We start from the raw sequence: 19,356 nt of genomic DNA on the forward strand, positions 1-19,356 counted from the left end.
CCGCCTATTGACGTCACGTCCGCGTCACATGACTGCGACGTAATATTATCTAAAACTGTTTGTGCGGTATTGTGTTGTTCTGTGCGGTATTGTGTTGTTCTGTGCGGTATTGTGTTGTTCTGTGCGGTATTGTGTTGTTCTGTGCAGTATTGTGTTGTTCTGTGCGATGTCCTGTTGTACTGTGCGGCGTCGTGTTGTTCAGTGCGGCGTCGTGTTCAGTGCGGCGTCGTGTTGTTCAGTGCGGCGTCGTGTTGTTCAGTGCGGCATGGTGTTGTTCAGTGCGGCGTGGTATTATTCAGTGAGGCGTGGTGTTGTTCAGTGCGGCATGGTGTTGTTCAGTGCGGCATGGTGTTGTTCAGTGCAGCATGGTGTTGTTCAGTGCGGCATGGTGTTGTTCAGTGCGGCATGGTGTTGTTCAGTGCGGAATGGTGTTGTTCAGTGCGGGATGGTGTTGTTCAGTGCGGCATGGTGTTGTTCAGTGCGGCATGGTGTTGTTCAGTGCGGCATGGTGTTGTTCAGTGCGGGATGGTGTTGTTCAGTGCGGGATGGTGTTGTTCAGTGCGGGATGGTGTTGTTCAGTGCGGGATGGTGTTGTTCAGTGCGAAATGGTGTTGTGCAGTGCGGCATGGTGTTGTTCAGTGCGGCATGGTGTTGTTCAGTGCGGCATGGTATTGTTCAGTGCGGCATGGTGTTGTTCAGTGCAGCATGGTGTTGTTCAGTGCGGCATGGTGTTGTTCAGTGCGGCATGGTGTTGTTCAGTGCGGCATGTGTTGTTCAGTGCGAAATGGTGTTGTGCAGTGCGGCATGGTGTTGTTCAGTGCGGCATGGTGTTGTTCAGTGCGGCATGGTGTTGTTCAGTGCGGCATGGTGTTGTTCAGTGCGGCATGGTGTTGTTCAGTGCGGGATGGTGTTGTTCAGTGCGGCATGGTGTTGTTCAGTGCGGCATGGTGTTGTTCAGTGCGGTATCGTGTTGTTCAGTGCGGTATCGTGTTTTTCAGTCCGGTATCGTTGTGTTGTTTGTATTGTGTTGTGTTGTTCTTAATGTGTTGTGTTGTTCGTATTGTGTTGTGTTGTTCGTATTGTGTTGTGTTGTTCGTATTGCGTTGTGTTGTTCATATTGTGTTGTTCTTATTGTGTTGAGTTGTTCGTATTGTGTTGTGTTGTTCGTATTGTGTTACCTCTAACACTTAGCCTCTAACACTTAGCCTTTAGCACCTAGAAGGTGAATAAATAGGAAGGAAGGACTCACCGGTGACGTCTTCGCCCACGTCCAAGCGTTGTACTTTGTATTTTCATCCTTCTGACAGTGGAAAACATATAGCCAACCAACACCGTGGAAACTAAACGAATGAAAGAAAACTATCATTCGGCCACAACCAACATTCACACATACAACACAATGTGACGTGCGGGGTTGAGGTTAAAGGTTGAGTGAAGGGCCCTCGTTTTAAACTACTTTTTTGAAAAGGAGTGGGAACAAGTAAGACGTATTTAATTTATTTAATGGGAAGTAGTAAGAGCTATTGAATTTAATCTATGTATTATATTCTATTGTATTGTATTCTGTTGTATTCTTTTGGATTGTATTCACACTAACCCCACTAAAACTTATTTAATAAATATTTATCGTGATGTGTTAAATCAATTACTGTTAGACATTATTTGTCTGATAATCTACCAAATCTTTGAATTGAAGAATTTGTGATTTAATTAATAGCTTGTTATTATGTTCAGTGTAATCAGACTTGTATATAATTCTAATGGCCTTCTTTTGAAAACTATTCTGAATTACAACTTTGGATCTTATATTACTTTGCAACAATATACTCGGTGACAGATTAGGCAGTATAATCACATATGTTAACTTCAGTGCCCACACTGTATTTATTTATGGATATTTGTTAAATCAAGTACTGTTAGACATGAAATAGGAAGTGTTTAACATAAATGTTATGGCTACTCACCATTGTAGCTCGCTCCTGGTCAATGATATGAGCCTCTTCTTGCAGGGGAAAACTTACAGCCAACAAACACCGTGGAACCTAAAGGAATTAAATTAAACATTAACATTTCGCCTCGACCAATATTCACACGCTTATCTGAAACGGCAGTTAAAAGTAGAGTTACATCAAGTTTTCTTTTTTAATCAACGCAATCATTTACAACCGTTGACCAGAAAGAATCGTCGAAATTCAACGTTCCCCCCAAACGCCACACTCACTCGCTTTTCAGGACAACAAAAGTACTTCTTTTTAAAAACGATGAGTTGTACTTACCGTGTACGCTCTGGACGGTCCAGTTGCAATCAGAAAATAAAAATATTTCTTTTGTTAGTCGTCGTGTTACCATCCGCTGTGTCTTCTTTGGCAACATCGCCGTTTTCCTACTTCCTGTTGCGAGCCACGCCCACGGATTTAAATCTTGGCGGAAGTTCCGCCCATTGGCGTCGTTTTCGCGTATAGCAAATCCGATTGGCTGGGAAAGGGGCGCGGTTATGCAGCCGAGGGGTCCTGTGATCGGTGGGATGTCAAGTAGGCGTCGACGTCACGTCCGCGTCACGTGACCACGACGTGGCAGACGTCATATAGCAACAGCTGTTTTGTTTAGTAGACTTACAGTTGTTATGCATTGACATAATGGCGCACACTCCAAATAGATTTAAATAAATTAAATAATTCTTCTGCCCACTCCCTTTTAAACAAGTTAACTCTCCCCGCGGATTTGAATTCCGGCGGAAGTTCCGCCCATCGACGTCACGTCTGTCACGTGACCACAACGTGGCAGATGTCATATAGCAACCGCTGTTTTGTTTAGTAGATTTACAGTTGTTATGCATTGACATAATGGTGTGCACTCAAAATAGATTTAAATAAATATTTCTTCTGCCCACTCCCTTTTAAACAAGTTAACTCTGCCCACGGATTCTAATTTCGGAGGAAGTTCTGCCCGTTGACGTCTTGTCTGCGTCACGTGACCACGACGTAGCGACGTCATATAGTAACCGCTGTTTTGATCAGTAGACTTACAGTTATTATGTGTTGACATAATGGCGCACTGGTTAGCATGTCCACCTCTTAAGCATGATGTTGCGGGTTCGACGCCTGATCAATGTTAGCATGGAGTGAGCTGAAGTGCATGGCGCTGAAGATTTGAATCTTTGAAATGCGCTGAGGTCTGACATATCAGGCAGAATGGTTTGCTATCACGTTCAACAAAAAATAGAAACTTTCCCACTCTGATAAAAACGTCCTGTGTTCATCTACATATTTTCGTTTTGCTGTGCATCTTTTCCCTGCCATTTTGAGAGCCCAATTGACACAAATAGTTTACTGGAATGTGTTTGCCCATCCTACTTTGTGGAATTTCACCACATGCGCTTTTGACGAAAATACCAAATGAACTTAAGAGACGCCAACACGCACAACCACCCCCCCCCACACACACACACACACACACCTACACACACACACACACACACACACACACACACACACACACACACACACACACAAATGTTGATATGAACATAAAAGAGCCGCATGAATCCAACCAAAGAGCCGCATGCGGTTCGGGAGTTGCGGCTTGGCCAAACTTGCACTATACAACTTTATTTGTATAAAATTTTCACAACAGCTGTCACACAAACAAAGCGGGAAAAACCGAAGACGTGCGTGTTCCGCCCACGCTGGATTTATTTGCACCTTTGAAAAGACACCGTATTGCCGCAGATGTGGCAAAGAATACTTTTGGGCATCTGAGACGGAAGGATGTCCAAAGCATCACGTCACCTGCTCTGGTAGGCATGGTGGTGGGACGTTGAGGTCAACTGCTTTGGGGTTGGCTGAATCTTTGGTCGCAGGATGCCACACACTTGAAGACAGAAGCAGAAAAGCAGAGCTAAATGCAAAATGTACTCACCGGTGACTCCAATTTTTTTCCCCCCTGAAGAAATGGATGGACGGGTGGCTCCGGCTGGCCGGTGGGACTCTTGTTATTCTGACCCTTTCTGACCCACCTGCTCCTCGTTGGTGAGATTCTGCAAGAGCCCAAAGGCACAGCGTCAACAGGCTTCTTTCAGCGCAAAGCCTTCCAAAATTCACATTTGAGCCGCCGAGTCTCGTGGAGTGCGAACATAAGGAGTTCGACATACACTTACGGCGTTATCGCCCAGGATGTCCAGCTTCTTCATCAGATCACTGATGACGATGTCCTGGGAAAAGGCGCAAGGAGCAATGTAAGGTGTTCTGGGACCTCGGGTTAAGGTTAGGGTTGCGAGGGACGCCTTACGTACGCTCATGCCCTCGGCCTCGCAGTAGATCTGCAAAGGGCTGAGGCCGTCTGGGAAACTGACTTGCAGAAACTTCAAGACGGGGGAGCGCCACTCCCTCTCCTGAAAGGCAGAGGCATGCATCCGTCCGTCCGTCTGTCCGTCCGTCTGTCACATCTCTGGCCTCAACACGCTTGTGCGAGTATTTCCACCTCCAGCTCCAGGATGCGGAACTCAAGCAGTTCGTTTTGGTCTCAGATATCCTGGATGTGCTCTTTCAGACGCGCTTCTTCCGCCTCCATCCGCCTGACCTGAAAAGACAGTCAGACCTCATCTGCGGGGCTTCCCGACGGGTGTGACGCCAAGCGACTCCGCCCAGCGCCTTTCTTTCCGTCACCTTTTCGGCCAACTGCTGATTGCTCTGACGCAGCAGCTGGTTCTCCTCCACCTACTTGACATTCTAGAAGAGACAAACGCGTGGACAGCTTTGGAATGTTGTGTCATTTTCATCCACAAATTATTTGGTTGACTGGGAAATGACATCTGCTTTTCTCCGCATTTTCCCAGCCACGTTCGGTGGGTGGGGGGTGGGGGGGGGGGGGGGTTGATCCAGTAATGCCAGACGAATGAGTGACTGAAGAATGTAGCTATTTTGTCTGTGAAAAAGGTGTGCTCATTGATGAGCTTACCTGTCCTTGTTGCTTCAGCGCTAACTCCAGATCTGCTACTCTGCTTTGATAGTGACCCATTTCTACCATCAGCTTTTCTCTGGTCCTCCTCCTTTCAGACCAGAGAACACCCAAGGCTGGGTGAGAATGGGGAGGCTGCGACCCGGCCGGGGGTTGCGGGAAAGGGCGCCACCTTGATCTTCTTCTCGGCGTCGTAGTCCCCTCCGCTGGTCTGGGCTAGCAGAGCGTAGGCTCATTGCAGCGCTTGATATTCTTGCGTCAGCTGGCGGTAGCGAAGCTCCGCCTCCTCATGCACACACCAATGCAACACAGCACTAGTACCAGAATCAGTCAGACCGGCGACAAAGCACCCGCGACGCAAAGACGAGTCCGATTCCAGGCTGAAGAGGAATGTTTGGCGCCAATACGCTGGCAGAAATGGCGGGCTACCTCTTCGGGTTCCGTGTCGGGGGTTCTGTCGGTGTGAAAAGACAAGGACGATCCGTCCGAGTCCACCAACATGTCTTCGTCGTAGCCGTAAAATGTTTCGATGACCTGCGGGCGCAGAAGCAAACATCTCTCTGAACAAACTGAAGCGACACCTCACGATGAATCGACAAGAGGAACGATAGCGAGAAAAAGGCCATTTCATCTTGCGCAACACCAAGCAGCCGCAAACAAACAGACTCACCTTGCAGGACGTCACGCTTTGTTCCTCCTCAGAGATTCTCGACGTCGGTATCGTAGCAGCAAATCTCTCTCCTGTCGACACAAATAATCCGCCTTTGAGATTCTTTGGATGCAAAGGGAACGAACGGCTCCGGCGCAGAAACAAACGCGACTCACAATGACATTTCTGACATGAGGTCCTGTCTCCAGAGCCTGAAAAACACGTCACCGGCGATGATTGGAGGGACACTCGTCTTTTCCAAAAGTGACAACTACAGGGTGTGTCAGGGTTTTCCAGATTATCTTTATCGTATGATTATGTTGCTTTGACTTTGACTGCAACCTGTAATAAATAATATTATTTATCCCTTATTTATCCCTATCGCTTATCCCTTCCTACACAAAGTCGTAAAACACCCCTTGCTATGTTTTGACTAGAGGTCAAGGGCTTTCTCTATTCAATCCACTCTTACACCCACCCTGTTTCTCTTAATAAAAATGCTCGTGCAGGAGCCGAGCGTCAGACTTCATTCGTACAACGGATGGACTCTCCACCTGCAGGTGTCCAAAAGAACTTACTTGTCTCCCGTGTGGTTCTTGCAAAATAAGTTGGAGCGAGCGCAACTCTAACAGGGTGCATTTTGCCACTAGCTTTCTACGGACAATGACGTCGCGCTCGCGGCTCATGGTTGACGGGCTGAGCAGCCGGGCGAGTCCGTCGTTTTCAGCGCACAGCGAGTGGCAAAGGCGCTGACAAAATGGGAGCTTTGAGCTGCTGAAAACGGCAAAACAAGTCTAAAGCGTGTTGTCGTGTAACATGGGGGTAGAGATGGTCCAAATGGTAGAATATGGATTGTTCACAGGGATAAATTGACAGAGCTAAAATTCCAAATTTGTCCAAAAGATGGCGCCAGACCAAAACATGAGACCAAAAGAGAGGCCAGAATAAGCTAAACCGGTTAAAATGGATATAAAAAAGGAACACGGTGTCAGAGTGTGAGTCACGCATGGAAGCACAAATGTGATTTTTATTTTTATTTCTTTGCTTGGCTAAAAATGTATTCTGTAACCGCTTTAAGCAATATTATTTGTCAATTTGATCAAGAGACCCGTCACTGAGAATAGTGGCTTCTCAGTGGCGTGACATAAATTGTTTGGAGAAGCACAAATGTGATTTTTATTTTTATTTCTTTGCTTGGCTAAAAATGTATTTTGTAACCGCTTTAAAGCAATATTATTTGTCAATTTGATCAAGAAACCCGTCACTATGGGAATAGTGGCGTGACACAATTCATGTAACAGAAAGTAGGTCAAAGGTGAAAAGGGGAAGTGAAAGGTTTTGCCACTAGCTGTGCATTTGGTGGAAAGTACTGCGTGGTCAGGGCGGAAACAGCTGCTAAAGGCCAGTTCCCTCTATAGGCGTGAGAAAGCTGGACAGTCCCTTCTATACGCGTGAGAAAACTGGGCAGTCTTACCCTATAGGGAAAGTACAGGAGAAAAGAAAGGGGAGGGGGGGAGACGGAGAGGTCTATAAAAGGTCCTGCTGGAGTAGCCTCAAGGCTTTTCCCCCCAAAAGAGCTCTGATACGTGAAGAGGCCCGGAGGAGTTTCAAGATTTTTTCCAAAGTCCCAAAGATTTTTGTGTGAGACGCAGGATCACTGGACTGAAATTAACTTGGATTTACTCCTAAAAATTGGACTGGACAACTTTAAACGAGAAATTGGTGAGGATGACCGTTTTTATGTATTTTAGCGAGAGGGGGGAATAGTCATCGGGCCGCCGGCTTCCTCGTGGCCAGCCTGTTTCTCTAATTTGGATTTTAGAAGCAAGATCGAACTGATCACTCGACTTTGCTTCCACCAAAAATAGCACGCAACTGGTATTTACCTCTTCCCTTTTTTATGAACTGTGTTTTGCAATCGAATTGTTCTGGGATTGAATGATTTTATTAACACGGGTATCAGTGAGTGAAATTGTTCAGTTTCTGGAGTAATTGAGATTTGTAATTCTATTTCATGTTTCTTTAATAAATGTGTTTTGTATATTACTTACTTCGTTGTGCGCGGATTTGTACTAAATATGCAACCGAAGGCTCAGGCCCGCTTCCCCTTTTTGACGGGCCGCGTAAAAAGGAACTCCGAACAAGTTAGAGACTTAAATAACTTCCGTAGTTATTTGAGCCACGAGTGAATTTCGATCTGTTCGAAAGTTGTTTCGTCTGAATAAAATTAAAGGAAGTGTTTAAATCAGATTATTGGTTTTGTGTAGAACGAAAAGTTGTTTGACTATTTGAAAGGCTCAGGCCCGCTTCCCCTTTTCGTCGGGCGCGGCTCAGTTCCCCTTTTTTGACGGGCCGTGTAAAAAGTAACTCTGAGCCAGTTAGAGAATTAAATAACTTTCGTAAATATTTAAAGGAGGAGTGGATTTCGTTAGAAGTGAATTGTTGGAAATTTACTTCTTCTAAATAAATTAACGACGACGGCTGAAATAAATCAGTGAAGTTGGTGGAGGATAAAAACATTTCGATTGTCCGTCGGGCGCGGCCCAGTTCCCCTTTTGTCGGGCCGCGTCAAAAGTTAAATAGGACACGATCAAAAAATAGACTTGCCTTCCAAATTAATTATTGGGCAAATCTAAAGACAGCACGACATTTTTATTTGGTAAGAAAGTCGCTATTCTCTTCGAAGCAATTAAGTGGGGTGAAGAACTCCGACGGTCAAGTGCTAGATCTACGTATACGAAGTTAGAATTAATCATATAGGGTGCATTAATTTTCTTCTTAAATGCTATTATTGTCACACTTTTATTAATTCGATTCTCTTTCGAATAAAAAAGTTGGTCGGCTCGCTGCATGAGCGACCAAGTGGAACGGACCCATATCAACATTTACTTCGGCGAAACTAGTGCTTGGGTGCGCTATACAAACGAATCCCTGAGGTCTTAACAAAGACATCTAAAAAATATCCGTAACGAATAAGAACTTCAAACATTAGCGGGGAGCCATCAATACGATGCGGTCACTTCGAAGTCCTGCCTCGAATTGAGTTACTCGGCACGCGCTTCGGGTGACTTGAGAGGGATTGGCGTCGTACAGAAATTAGATTGATTCCGGAGGAGTTAATTTAACTCGGGTGGTTAGATTACGGACGAATCTCCGAACCCGGCTAAAATAAACCCGTTACTGGGAAGCCTGGGGCACCTTAATCCGAGAGGTGCGTTTGACATTTTGGCGCCCAACGAGTAGGAGGGGGGTTGTGAGTAAAAGTTTAGAAAAAAAATAGAAATGAGACAATAGAAGAACATTTGTTTTTTGTTTTGCTCACAGCTCCAAAACGAACCTGTGTGGAGTTTTTCAGTTTTTTCTTCCCAGAAACTGTCCTAATTCCGCTCACTGATACAAATAAATGTCAGAACGGCCTTGAGTGACATAAGTACAGTCTCTTTAAGGAATAGAGTTTCCTAGAAAAGAACCTTATTAGCACGGGAGGATTAGAACTGTATTGTGTCATAGTAAACGGTGACCGATGCCCCTCAGCACATTACTTTAAGCATGAGTAAGGAGGAGTTCCTTCACAGCTTGTACTTGTATGGGGTGCTGAAAGTAATGTTTGTAGTATACGCAGAGTATGCAGCAGAACTTGCAAAAGCCAGAGGGGCCGGTACATGGGCACGGATATTGGGTATAAATACAGAAGATGAACCAGTCGATGAGGAGCCTGCAAATGTTTTAGATTTCATGCCAAAGCCAAGGCCAAAGAGAAGGCAACCAATTAGGAGACCGTCTGAAGAGAGGCCTTTTTATTTTGAAAGATAAAAAGAGAAGACTTGTCTCCCCTCTTCCTTTTCCTTTTTCTTTCTCAATTTAACTTTATAATAAACCTTCATTTCTCCCTTACAAAATTTTTTTTTTTGTTCCCGGACACTTGTGTCGATTACAAATTTTTTTGTTTTTGGACACCTGTGTGGATTACAAGGATTTTTGTTCCCGGACACCTGTGTGGATTACAACATTTTTGTTCCCGGACACTTGTGTCGATTACAAATTTTTTTGTTTTTGGACACCTGTGTGGATTACAAGGATTTTTGTTCCCGGACACCTGTGTGGATTACAACATTTTTGTTCCCGGACACTTGTGTCGATTACAAATTTTTTTGTTGTTGGACACCTGTGTGGATTACAAGGATTTTTGTTCCCGGACACCTGTGTGGATTACAACATTTTTGTTCCCGGACACTTGTGTCGATTACAAATTTTTTTTTGTTTTTGGACACCTGTGTGGATTACAAGGATTTTTGTTCCCGGACGCATCAGAGGATTACAGATTTTTGTCCGCTGAACTCACAAAAGGATTTTTCTTTTTTCCGCCCTTTTCTCTTTTTTCTTTTTTCCTGCTGTTGAAGACTACAGTAAAGGCTGACCAGGAGTAGTAACTATACTTACTCTCCAGGCAGAAGAAAAACAGCCAAGATAATTTTTTTTAAGGCTTGTATGGTACATGATTCTTAACTGTTGGAGACCTTCTGTGACTTACAGGTTCCCAAGAATTGAAAGGCTGAGTGGCTTCGGGCTGATGATTAGTCGTCATTTCCTGTTCGCTACAATAACGTTTGAATTAGAATTTGCAATTGAATGTACCCTTGTTAGAATTTCCTGTCAGTAGAAAACCTGGTGGGGAAAAAGGAAAAAGAAAAAGAAGTGCATCCCACCGTTGAGAGCATCAATAAGCGAGGCAAAAGTTCTCATATTGGTGTTCTGAGTAGAGGCGACGCAAAGGGCGCCGCTGAGTAACTAAGAGCTGAATCGACCCTGTTCCGAATGCGCACGGAAAGGCTTCGAAAGGAGACAGCTCGACCCTACAACTAGAGAAACTGCTACTCATTGAAAGGATGGCTAGCGGTGGAAGGAGATTGGATCCCGAACCTGGAAATCCTATGAAAGGAACCGGAAAGGAGGGGTCTAATCCAGACTCTCCAAGACGACATGAAGAACCAGCATGTGTAATATTGTATGGAGGAGGCTTAGAGAAGTGGCCTCAGAAATGGACTGAGTACATAGTGGGATCAAACCCGTCGATAGAGGCAGGATGCCTCTCAACGCGGATGAAGAGAAGCCCTATGAATGGACTCTTTACACCGATGGGTCAAAAAAGGAAGGAGAGCAGAATGCCCACTGGGGTTTTGTTCTGAAGCAAAATGGAGTGGAGCGTTGCCGCCGCAAAGGAAAGACACCCGGCAGCGCGCAAACAGGAGAGGCCACGGCAGTGTTGGAAGGACTGTTAGAAAAAAAAAAAAATCACGCTGGACGCGTAAGACTTATAACTGATAGTCATTATTGTGAGCAAGCTCTCAAATTCGATCTAGCCATTTGGGAAGAGAATGGCTTCGAGGGCGCGAAAGGAAAACTAGTGGCCCACTATGAAGTGTGGAAAAAGATAGCCGAGTTACGGCTAAATTTGAGTCTGGATGAGGTTCACCAGAAATCTCATGTGAAAGAAGGAGCTTATTGGAGAGGTAATAACGAAGTTGATTGATACGTCCAGAAAAGAAGAATAAAAGTTGTAGGAGCAGAAAAATGGGACAAGACCCCTCGCGGAAAAGTGGTCCCAGATGAGAGCGTGAGGCAAGTCGTGTCGGCAGTGCATGAAGCACTAGGCCACGCGGGTCCACTGCCTACGCGAAAAAAGTTAGAGATGCTGGAACTCTGGGTCCCTGACCGGACGATTCGTGCGGTCCTGCGGGATTGTAATCCGTGCAACAAATACAACGCAGGGCGAAGAGGACGACGCACGGATGGATTGAAGATTAGGAGTACTGTGCCGTGGGGCTCGGTTTGTATGGACGTAGCTGGCCCCATGGGAATAAGTGGCGCAAAGGGTGAGAAATACCTTGTTGTGCTGGTTGACTCGATGTCAGGACACGTCGGGCTGAAAGCAGTGAGAAAAGCCAATGCAAACAGTGTGATCAAGACACTAGAAGATGGGTGCATGTGGCTAGGAATCCCAAAAGAGTGGAGTACTAAATTGCTTGATTTGGTTGCAGACCTAAACGGGAGGAGCAGAAGCAGCCGGCCCTCCCCGCCCGAAGAACTGAACCAACGACTTTTTGTGTCACAAGAAGTGGGCAGAACCCAAGACGGCTGTCCCAGAATAAAGAGAAGTGTCGGATCAGCGTTGGACAGAAGGTGTGGATCAAGTCGAGGGACCTGAACAGCAACACGGCAGTGAAGGCCAAGTACGACTGCTCGGACATAGTTAGTGAAGTTTTGGATAGAAACACAGTACGACTAAAGAAGAAAGGTATCCAAGGAGTTGAACAGCTGAAGCCGTTATCGGCTGACCCGAGTCAAGCCAAGAAGTAATTTAAATAACATATGGCAACGGACCACGGAACAATCCCAGCCTTCGTGCGCATGGCCGCACACAAAGGTGCGGTCATCGTAAGAAGAACACCAAATGGGATCCAGACCGGAAGGGCCCTAAATCTGGTGAGATTGGCCAAGCGGGGTTGCACACCCGGTGGACCAGAACATTTTCACTGGACATGGGTCAACGAAGCTTGTGTCATTTGTTTGACACCCAACCTGTTGCCTACTATGTGGTCGGGAGTAGGCTTCATGATGCCACCTGTACTGACCACCGAAGTAAGAGAGCTGGAATTTGCCCAGAGAAATGAGGACAAGCTTCCAGTCAAAGTATTAGATGCCATGGTATGCCACCAGTGTCGAATTACCATCTTGGCACGAATGGTGTTCTTTTCACAGTGGGAGATCGGACCAACTACGGATGTACGGGCTCGACAAATTAGCTCGTGCACGTGTGTTTGGGACGGCGATGAGCTGAAATATTGCCTCATGTGTTTAGATCGCATGGCAAGAGGAAAATTATTGAAAGTCGGAGAAGCAGAGGGATGGCAAATCACCAGGGCAATGACCCCCCTGGCGACCCTCTATCCAGTGTTGGGAGGAGCGTCTTGGCCGGCATATGATAATAATCAGGCCATGAAGAACCTTTATCTGGCCTTGGGCCATTGTTGGCCTTGGCCAAGGCCAGTCGGCCGGCCTGCCCCCGACAGTTATACAGAAAAGGCCGACGAAATAGCCTTGTTTGCTCGTGAGTCGGTTCTTTCCGCAGGAGGAACCGCAGTCCTTGGGGACCTGCTTGAGGGACCTTGGAGGCCCATGACCTGGGCTCGGTCTATAGCCCAGTTGTTGGCGTGCAAGGACGCACCATTGGTCAAAGTGGAGGCAGCCCCTGCGGAAACAAGCCCGACCGTGAGCAACATGTACTGCTATCGAAGTGTTTTGGACACAAGTAACAAAGACTTTCAGTATGTGACCAAAAAGGGAATATACTGTTTTGCCCCTGGGAATAAAGTCGGATTAGTCCTTATAGTGAATGAGGGTGAAGCAGCACTGGTAGGGATTACAGTGAAAATGGCCATCATTCCTTACGAAGGAATATATTCACTGGGAATCAAATTGGAGGCCAAAAGGCTTAGCCAATTTGTAGCCATAAGAAACACCGGGTCCCAGATACGGGATATTCTTAGGGAACAAATACAAACGAGAAAGGAGCACGGCACAGTAGCGGAGATAGAACCTCAAGAAAAGGCCAAGGAGACAGATGACCTTGACCGGTCGGAAGCAAGAGAATGGGATAAAGGTCCCAGCCAGGAGTTGGCACAGGGATGTCCAGCTGGAGGAAGCATGTTCCAATCGGTGGTGACGGAGGAAAATTCAACCACTTTTCTCCCGCCAGAAGCAGAAGTCCGAGTGGAAAATTCAACCACTTCTCTCCCGCCAGAAGCAGGAGCCCAAGTGGAAATTCAAACAACTTTTCTCCCGCCAGAACCAGAAGTCCGAGTGGAAAGTCAACCCACTTCACTCCCGCCAGAAGCAGGAGCCCAAGTGGAAATTCAAACAACTTTTTTCCCGCCAGAACCAGAAGTCCGAGTGGAAAGTCAACCCACTTCACTCCTGCCAGAAGCAAAAGTCCAGGAGGGAAACTTATCATGTCCAAAAGCGGAGGGCGGTGGCGTAAGTGACCAACCCAGGAGGATTCTACAAGACTGGACCCCTTTTGATTGGACGAAGTTGTATCCGGCAAATTGCCCTACTCCTGGCTGCGACGGGAGCGGTAGCGCCCGACCAGGGGCAACACACCACCGCTCATTTAGAGCCTGCCCGGTGTATGTGGGGAGCCTCGAGGTGTGTCCCACGCCTGGATGTGATGGAAAAGGAAACACCAGATGGGGTCCGGAGCGTCACCGCACCCTTAAGACATGTCCAGTGCTGGCAGAAATGAAGCGCAAAGCCTCCGAAACCAGGAAACAAGCCGGTAGCCAAGAGAACAACATGTCGAATGATGCGGTAGACACCAGGCCCGAGGAACCAGGTCCGTCTGCATCCGATAGGCCGCTGGGAACGTTGGCTCGAACGGCCTCCTATTATGCAGTGTGGTCCACAAAAACAGAACCTCAAAAGAAAAAGAGGGGTCGGGCCGCAGTAGAAGAATTGACTAGGCTGTGGAGCCAGCCAGATTCCCAGGGGGAGAATGACTGAAAAAAAAAAAAAGAAGAATGTGTACATACGTGTATATGTAAATGAATAGGCATGTAATTGTGTATGTATACATGTGTATATAGAAGCATGATGACAATGTATTATTAATGGAACATGTTTCTCCCCGTCAGAGCATTGGATAAAATGTGGTCATGGAGACAATATTCATGATTGCACTTGGTATGAGAAGATAGGGGCGGCGCTGCAGTCAGCAACAAGTGCCGCGGTTGAGGCCTTTGGTGATGTGATCAGCGGTGCATTGGAGGTGGTACTGGGGCCAATCTGGGCGTGGGAGCTAGTAGGGTTTGCGTTGATAGGAATAGCAACAACTTTGGGCATTGCCATAAAAGGAAGTATTAAGAGGCTTTTGTTTGACCCCCGCGAGAGAGAAGGCGTCTCTAGTTATGCAAATGACGGCCCACAAGAGGGGTGGTCGGAACGTCTTACTAAAAGGAGAAGTCGGGCGGCCGTTGGGCATTTGAGCCTGACAGCTCAGAGACTGGAACTTCAAGAGACAGAAGAGAAAAAAGAAAAGAAGAAGAACTAATTATGGCAACAAACAGCTCAAGTGGGTTTTTAGATCCAAGGGGGAGGCCAGGAGCAATGAGAGTGAGTAACGAAGTTCAATATTGGGTTTTATTCAGTATCTGGACAGCCTACTGCTGTTCTGGGTCTTGGGATTTGCAACAACTCACTCGCCCCGTAATTTTGGTCATATCAATATTCAAGGTTTTGATTTTGAGATTTTTATACACAAGACACACGATGGGTTTGGGTCTTTTTGTAGTCTACATGCATGGCCGAATGTATGTTGACCCTGATACACCCAGAGGTATTGCCGAAATTGTATTGCTTATTTTGTGGAGTGTTTTGGAAGTGGTGTCAATTTTTGTTTACTATGTTGTGTTCGGGGTTGTCATATTAGAAGCAATATTAGTGATAGGAATGGCCATGTATGTTATAAAGATGGTAGCCGGACTTGACCAGCATGCCCGCACCTCTGTCGCGTGGAGATGGCGTACGGCCAAACTCGTACTCTGGTGCATAGTATGGGGGTCATTGTCTGTGTTACTTTGGACCGAAGTGGTGGACCAGTTGGCAATGATAACCTGGTTTTTTACGTACTCTGTTTTTTTTCCCCTCCCGCCCCGAGAGGCGGGAGGGCAGCAGCCGAGAAGCCCCTCTATTGTATACCGAGGGGCTGGCAGAGGGGTGATTGTTTAATGTGTAACATGAAAAATGTTAAAATTTGTGCTTCCATGTGTTACAGACTGTACACCGTATAACGGATGCACCTAAATGCATCCTATGCGGGATGAGCCACATGAAATTGGCCTGGGTGATCGGGAGATCTTATGTGGGAAACTGTTGTTATCAGGCCGGCTTTAGTTTGGCTTGGCTGGTCCCTGACGGTCTGTATGTAAAAGAGGGAGAGCAGTCCAGCTTGGACCATCTCGGATAGGAAGGATGTGCGGATTTGATGACCACCGCGACTCTGCTCGAGACAACTACAGGGCCCCTGATGGCACGTACGGTTCTCATGCATGGAGCAGGAGTAACCCACGGCACTATCTGGCCTTTGATTCACATGACCTGGCGTCAACAGAACGGCACCCGATGCGTCACTTCACATTGGCAATGTGGGCGCTGTCTGACAGTGAGCGCTCCTCATCGCGTTGTCCCGACTGACTTTTACACGCACCCAGACGCAGGATATGGATTACACCGACCTATGGGGATGCCCAGCGAGGCCCCTGTGGGGCTTGTCCGGCCTGCGCGTCGGGGAGGAGGACGGTGTGTTGGACATTGGACCCTGGATGGGTCTTACGTCCGGTGCAGAGAGCCATGCGAGGGTTGCATGGGGCGTCGGGATCCAGACGGCAGCCGTACGTATGGAGGGCCTGGCTACAATGATGGTCCTCCCCTCGACTCGCCCACCAGCCCCGTACGGCTGATAAGCCCGCTGGAAGTGGATGCAGCTCCTTCTGAGTCTGAGGACGACGATGAGGCTCGAGACGGAGGACGCGGGAGCGAGGCTGAAAATGAGGAGGCAGATGTCGAGAGTGTGGCCACGGGGCGTTCAACACCGGAGCTGAGAGCCCTCGCCGTGGAGAACCACGCTGACGACGACAACGCTGCTAGTCGGTTGTCGCGCCTGATCAACGCCCTCGCAGAGATCGCCCGACAGGGAGACATGGCAGCGGCCTGCCCTACTTCAACGACCGCTGAGGTTGTGAATATCTCAGACGAGGACGACGACATGGCTGTGTAACTCTTGGGGATCAGGGATAATTTATACCTGTTTTCAATCCAAGGGGAGGGTGTCGTGTAACATGGGGGTAGAGATGGTCCAAATGGTAGAATATGGATTGTTCACAGGGATAAATTGACAGAGCTAAAATTCCAAATTTGTCCAAAAGATGGCGCCAGACCAAAACATGAGACCAAAAGAGAGGCCAGAATAAGCTAAACCGGTTAAAATGGATATAAAAAAGGAACACGGTGTCAGAGTGTGAGTCACGCATGGAAGCACAAATGTGATTTTTATTTTTATTTCTTTGCTTGGCTAAAAATGTATTCTGTAACCGCTTTAAGCAATATTATTTGTCAATTTGATCAAGAGACCCGTCACTGAGAATAGTGGCTTCTCAGTGGCGTGACATAAATTGTTTGGAGAAGCACAAATGTGATTTTTATTTTTATTTCTTTGCTTGGCTAAAAATGTATTTTGTAACCGCTTTAAAGCAATATTATTTGTCAATTTGATCAAGAAACCCGTCACTATGGGAATAGTGGCGTGACACAATTCATGTAACAGAAAGTAGGTCAAAGGTGAAAAGGGGAAGTGAAAGGTTTTGCCACTAGCTGTGCATTTGGTGGAAAGTACTGCGTGGTCAGGGCGGAAACAGCTGCTAAAGGCCAGTTCCCTCTATAGGCGTGAGAAAGCTGGACAGTCCCTTCTATACGCGTGAGAAAACTGGGCAGTCTTACCCTATAGGGAAAGTACAGGAGAAAAGAAAGGGGAGGGGGGGAGACGGAGAGGTCTATAAAAGGTCCTGCTGGAGTAGCCTCAAGGCTTTTCCCCCCAAAAGAGCTCTGATACGTGAAGAGGCCCGGAGGAGTTTCAAGATTTTTTCCAAAGTCCCAAAGATTTTTGTGTGAGACGCAGGATCACTGGACTGAAATTAACTTGGATTTACTCCTAAAAATTGGACTGGACAACTTTAAACGAGAAATTGGTGAGGATGACCGTTTTTATGTATTTTAGCGAGAGGGGGGAATAGTCATCGGGCCGCCGGCTTCCTCGTGGCCAGCCTGTTTCTCTAATTTGGATTTTAGAAGCAAGATCGAACTGATCACTCGACTTTGCTTCCACCAAAAATAGCACGCAACTGGTATTTACCTCTTCCCTTTTTTATGAACTGTGTTTTGCAATCGAATTGTTCTGGGATTGAATGATTTTATTAACACGGGTATCAGTGAGTGAAATTGTTCAGTTTCTGGAGTAATTGAGATTTGTAATTCTATTTCATGTTTCTTTAATAAATGTGTTTTGTATATTACTTACTTCGTTGTGCGCGGATTTGTACTAAATATGCAACCGAAGGCTCAGGCCCGCTTCCCCTTTTTGACGGGCCGCGTAAAAAGGAACTCCGAACAAGTTAGAGACTTAAATAACTTCCGTAGTTATTTGAGCCACGAGTGAATTTCGATCTGTTCGAAAGTTGTTTCGTCTGAATAAAATTAAAGGAAGTGTTTAAATCAGATTATTGGTTTTGTGTAGAACGAAAAGTTGTTTGACTATTTGAAAGGCTCAGGCCCGCTTCCCCTTTTCGTCGGGCGCGGCTCAGTTCCCCTTTTTTGACGGGCCGTGTAAAAAGTAACTCTGAGCCAGTTAGAGAATTAAATAACTTTCGTAAATATTTAAAGGAGGAGTGGATTTCGTTAGAAGTGAATTGTTGGAAATTTACTTCTTCTAAATAAATTAACGACGACGGCTGAAATAAATCAGTGAAGTTGGTGGAGGATAAAAACATTTCGATTGTCCGTCGGGCGCGGCCCAGTTCCCCTTTTGTCGGGCCGCGTCAAAAGTTAAATAGGACACGATCAAAAAATAGACTTGCCTTCCAAATTAATTATTGGGCAAATCTAAAGACAGCACGACATTTTTATTTGGTAAGAAAGTCGCTATTCTCTTCGAAGCAATTAAGTGGGGTGAAGAACTCCGACGGTCAAGTGCTAGATCTACGTATACGAAGTTAGAATTAATCATATAGGGTGCATTAATTTTCTTCTTAAATGCTATTATTGTCACACTTTTATTAATTCGATTCTCTTTCGAATAAAAAAGTTGGTCGGCTCGCTGCATGAGCGACCAAGTGGAACGGACCCATATCAACATTTACTTCGGCGAAACTAGTGCTTGGGTGCGCTATACAAACGAATCCCTGAGGTCTTAACAAAGACATCTAAAAAATATCCGTAACGAATAAGAACTTCAAACATTAGCGGGGAGCCATCAATACGATGCGGTCACTTCGAAGTCCTGCCTCGAATTGAGTTACTCGGCACGCGCTTCGGGTGACTTGAGAGGGATTGGCGTCGTACAGAAATTAGATTGATTCCGGAGGAGTTAATTTAACTCGGGTGGTTAGATTACGGACGAATCTCCGAACCCGGCTAAAATAAACCCGTTACTGGGAAGCCTGGGGCACCTTAATCCGAGAGGTGCGTTTGACAGTGTTCAAACGCGTGCGCACAATGCTCCTGCTTGAAAGGTTGGAATTTAAGGGGCCAATTTTTTGGATGGCGGCCACCGGCCAAGCTTTGGACGGAAAATGTTTCCAGGCAGCAGCGAGCGAGCGCGGCGCTGCCGTACGTGCACCGAGTCGCCTGCCTGAAGACCTTGGACAAGTCGTCGATGATGTGCCGCTGCTCCACAACTTGAAGGAACTCCATTTCACCGTCCTGCTGGCCGCAACCGCGGTCCAGGTCATTGAGCGAACTAGGCCTTCTCTGTGGAACACAAATGCAGTGGACTCTGTTGGTACGCCGCCGTTGTCCGCGTCGACTTACCAAGCTTGCCATCTCCTCGTTCTCCTGGGTGACAAAGCGCACTTTGTTTTCAAGGCGACACAGCACCAGTGAGAGTTCTTCATTCTTCCTGCTCAGGCGTTTGTTTTTGTACAGGA

General features: G+C 46.6%; 1 protein-coding gene across 3 annotated transcripts; it reads right to left on the bottom strand.

Moving 5' to 3' along the window:
• Nucleotides 1–3,567: 3,567 nt before the first annotated feature.
• LOC125966938 (janus kinase and microtubule-interacting protein 3-like) lies at nt 3,568–19,275 on the bottom strand. Of its 3 annotated transcripts, XM_068650406.1 has the most exons (10): nt 19,241–19,275; nt 19,070–19,180; nt 5,627–5,697; nt 5,386–5,490; nt 4,957–5,242; nt 4,665–4,727; nt 4,292–4,578; nt 4,157–4,210; nt 4,016–4,036; nt 3,568–3,870 (listed from the first exon to the last, which is right to left on the bottom strand). In XM_068650406.1, the coding sequence occupies exons 7-10, from the start codon at nt 4,409–4,411 to the stop codon at nt 3,823–3,825; spliced, it is 243 nt and encodes an 80-aa protein (XP_068506507.1). In that variant the 5' UTR covers nt 4,412–4,578; nt 4,665–4,727; nt 4,957–5,242; nt 5,386–5,490; nt 5,627–5,697; nt 19,070–19,180; nt 19,241–19,275; the 3' UTR covers nt 3,568–3,822. The 3 variants fall into 3 exon arrangements, with proteins under 3 accessions (XP_068506507.1, XP_068506505.1, XP_068506506.1); XM_068650404.1 differs by having other exon boundaries at nt 4,157–4,578; XM_068650405.1 differs by lacking the exons at nt 19,070–19,180; nt 19,241–19,275 and adding an exon at nt 5,782–6,405 and having other exon boundaries at nt 4,157–4,578.
• Nucleotides 19,276–19,356: the final 81 nt, after the last annotated feature.

The sequence above is a fragment of the Syngnathus scovelli genome, chromosome 4 (assembly GCF_024217435.2).
Source record: "Syngnathus scovelli strain Florida chromosome 4, RoL_Ssco_1.2, whole genome shotgun sequence".
NCBI lineage: Eukaryota > Metazoa > Chordata > Actinopteri > Syngnathiformes > Syngnathidae > Syngnathus > Syngnathus scovelli.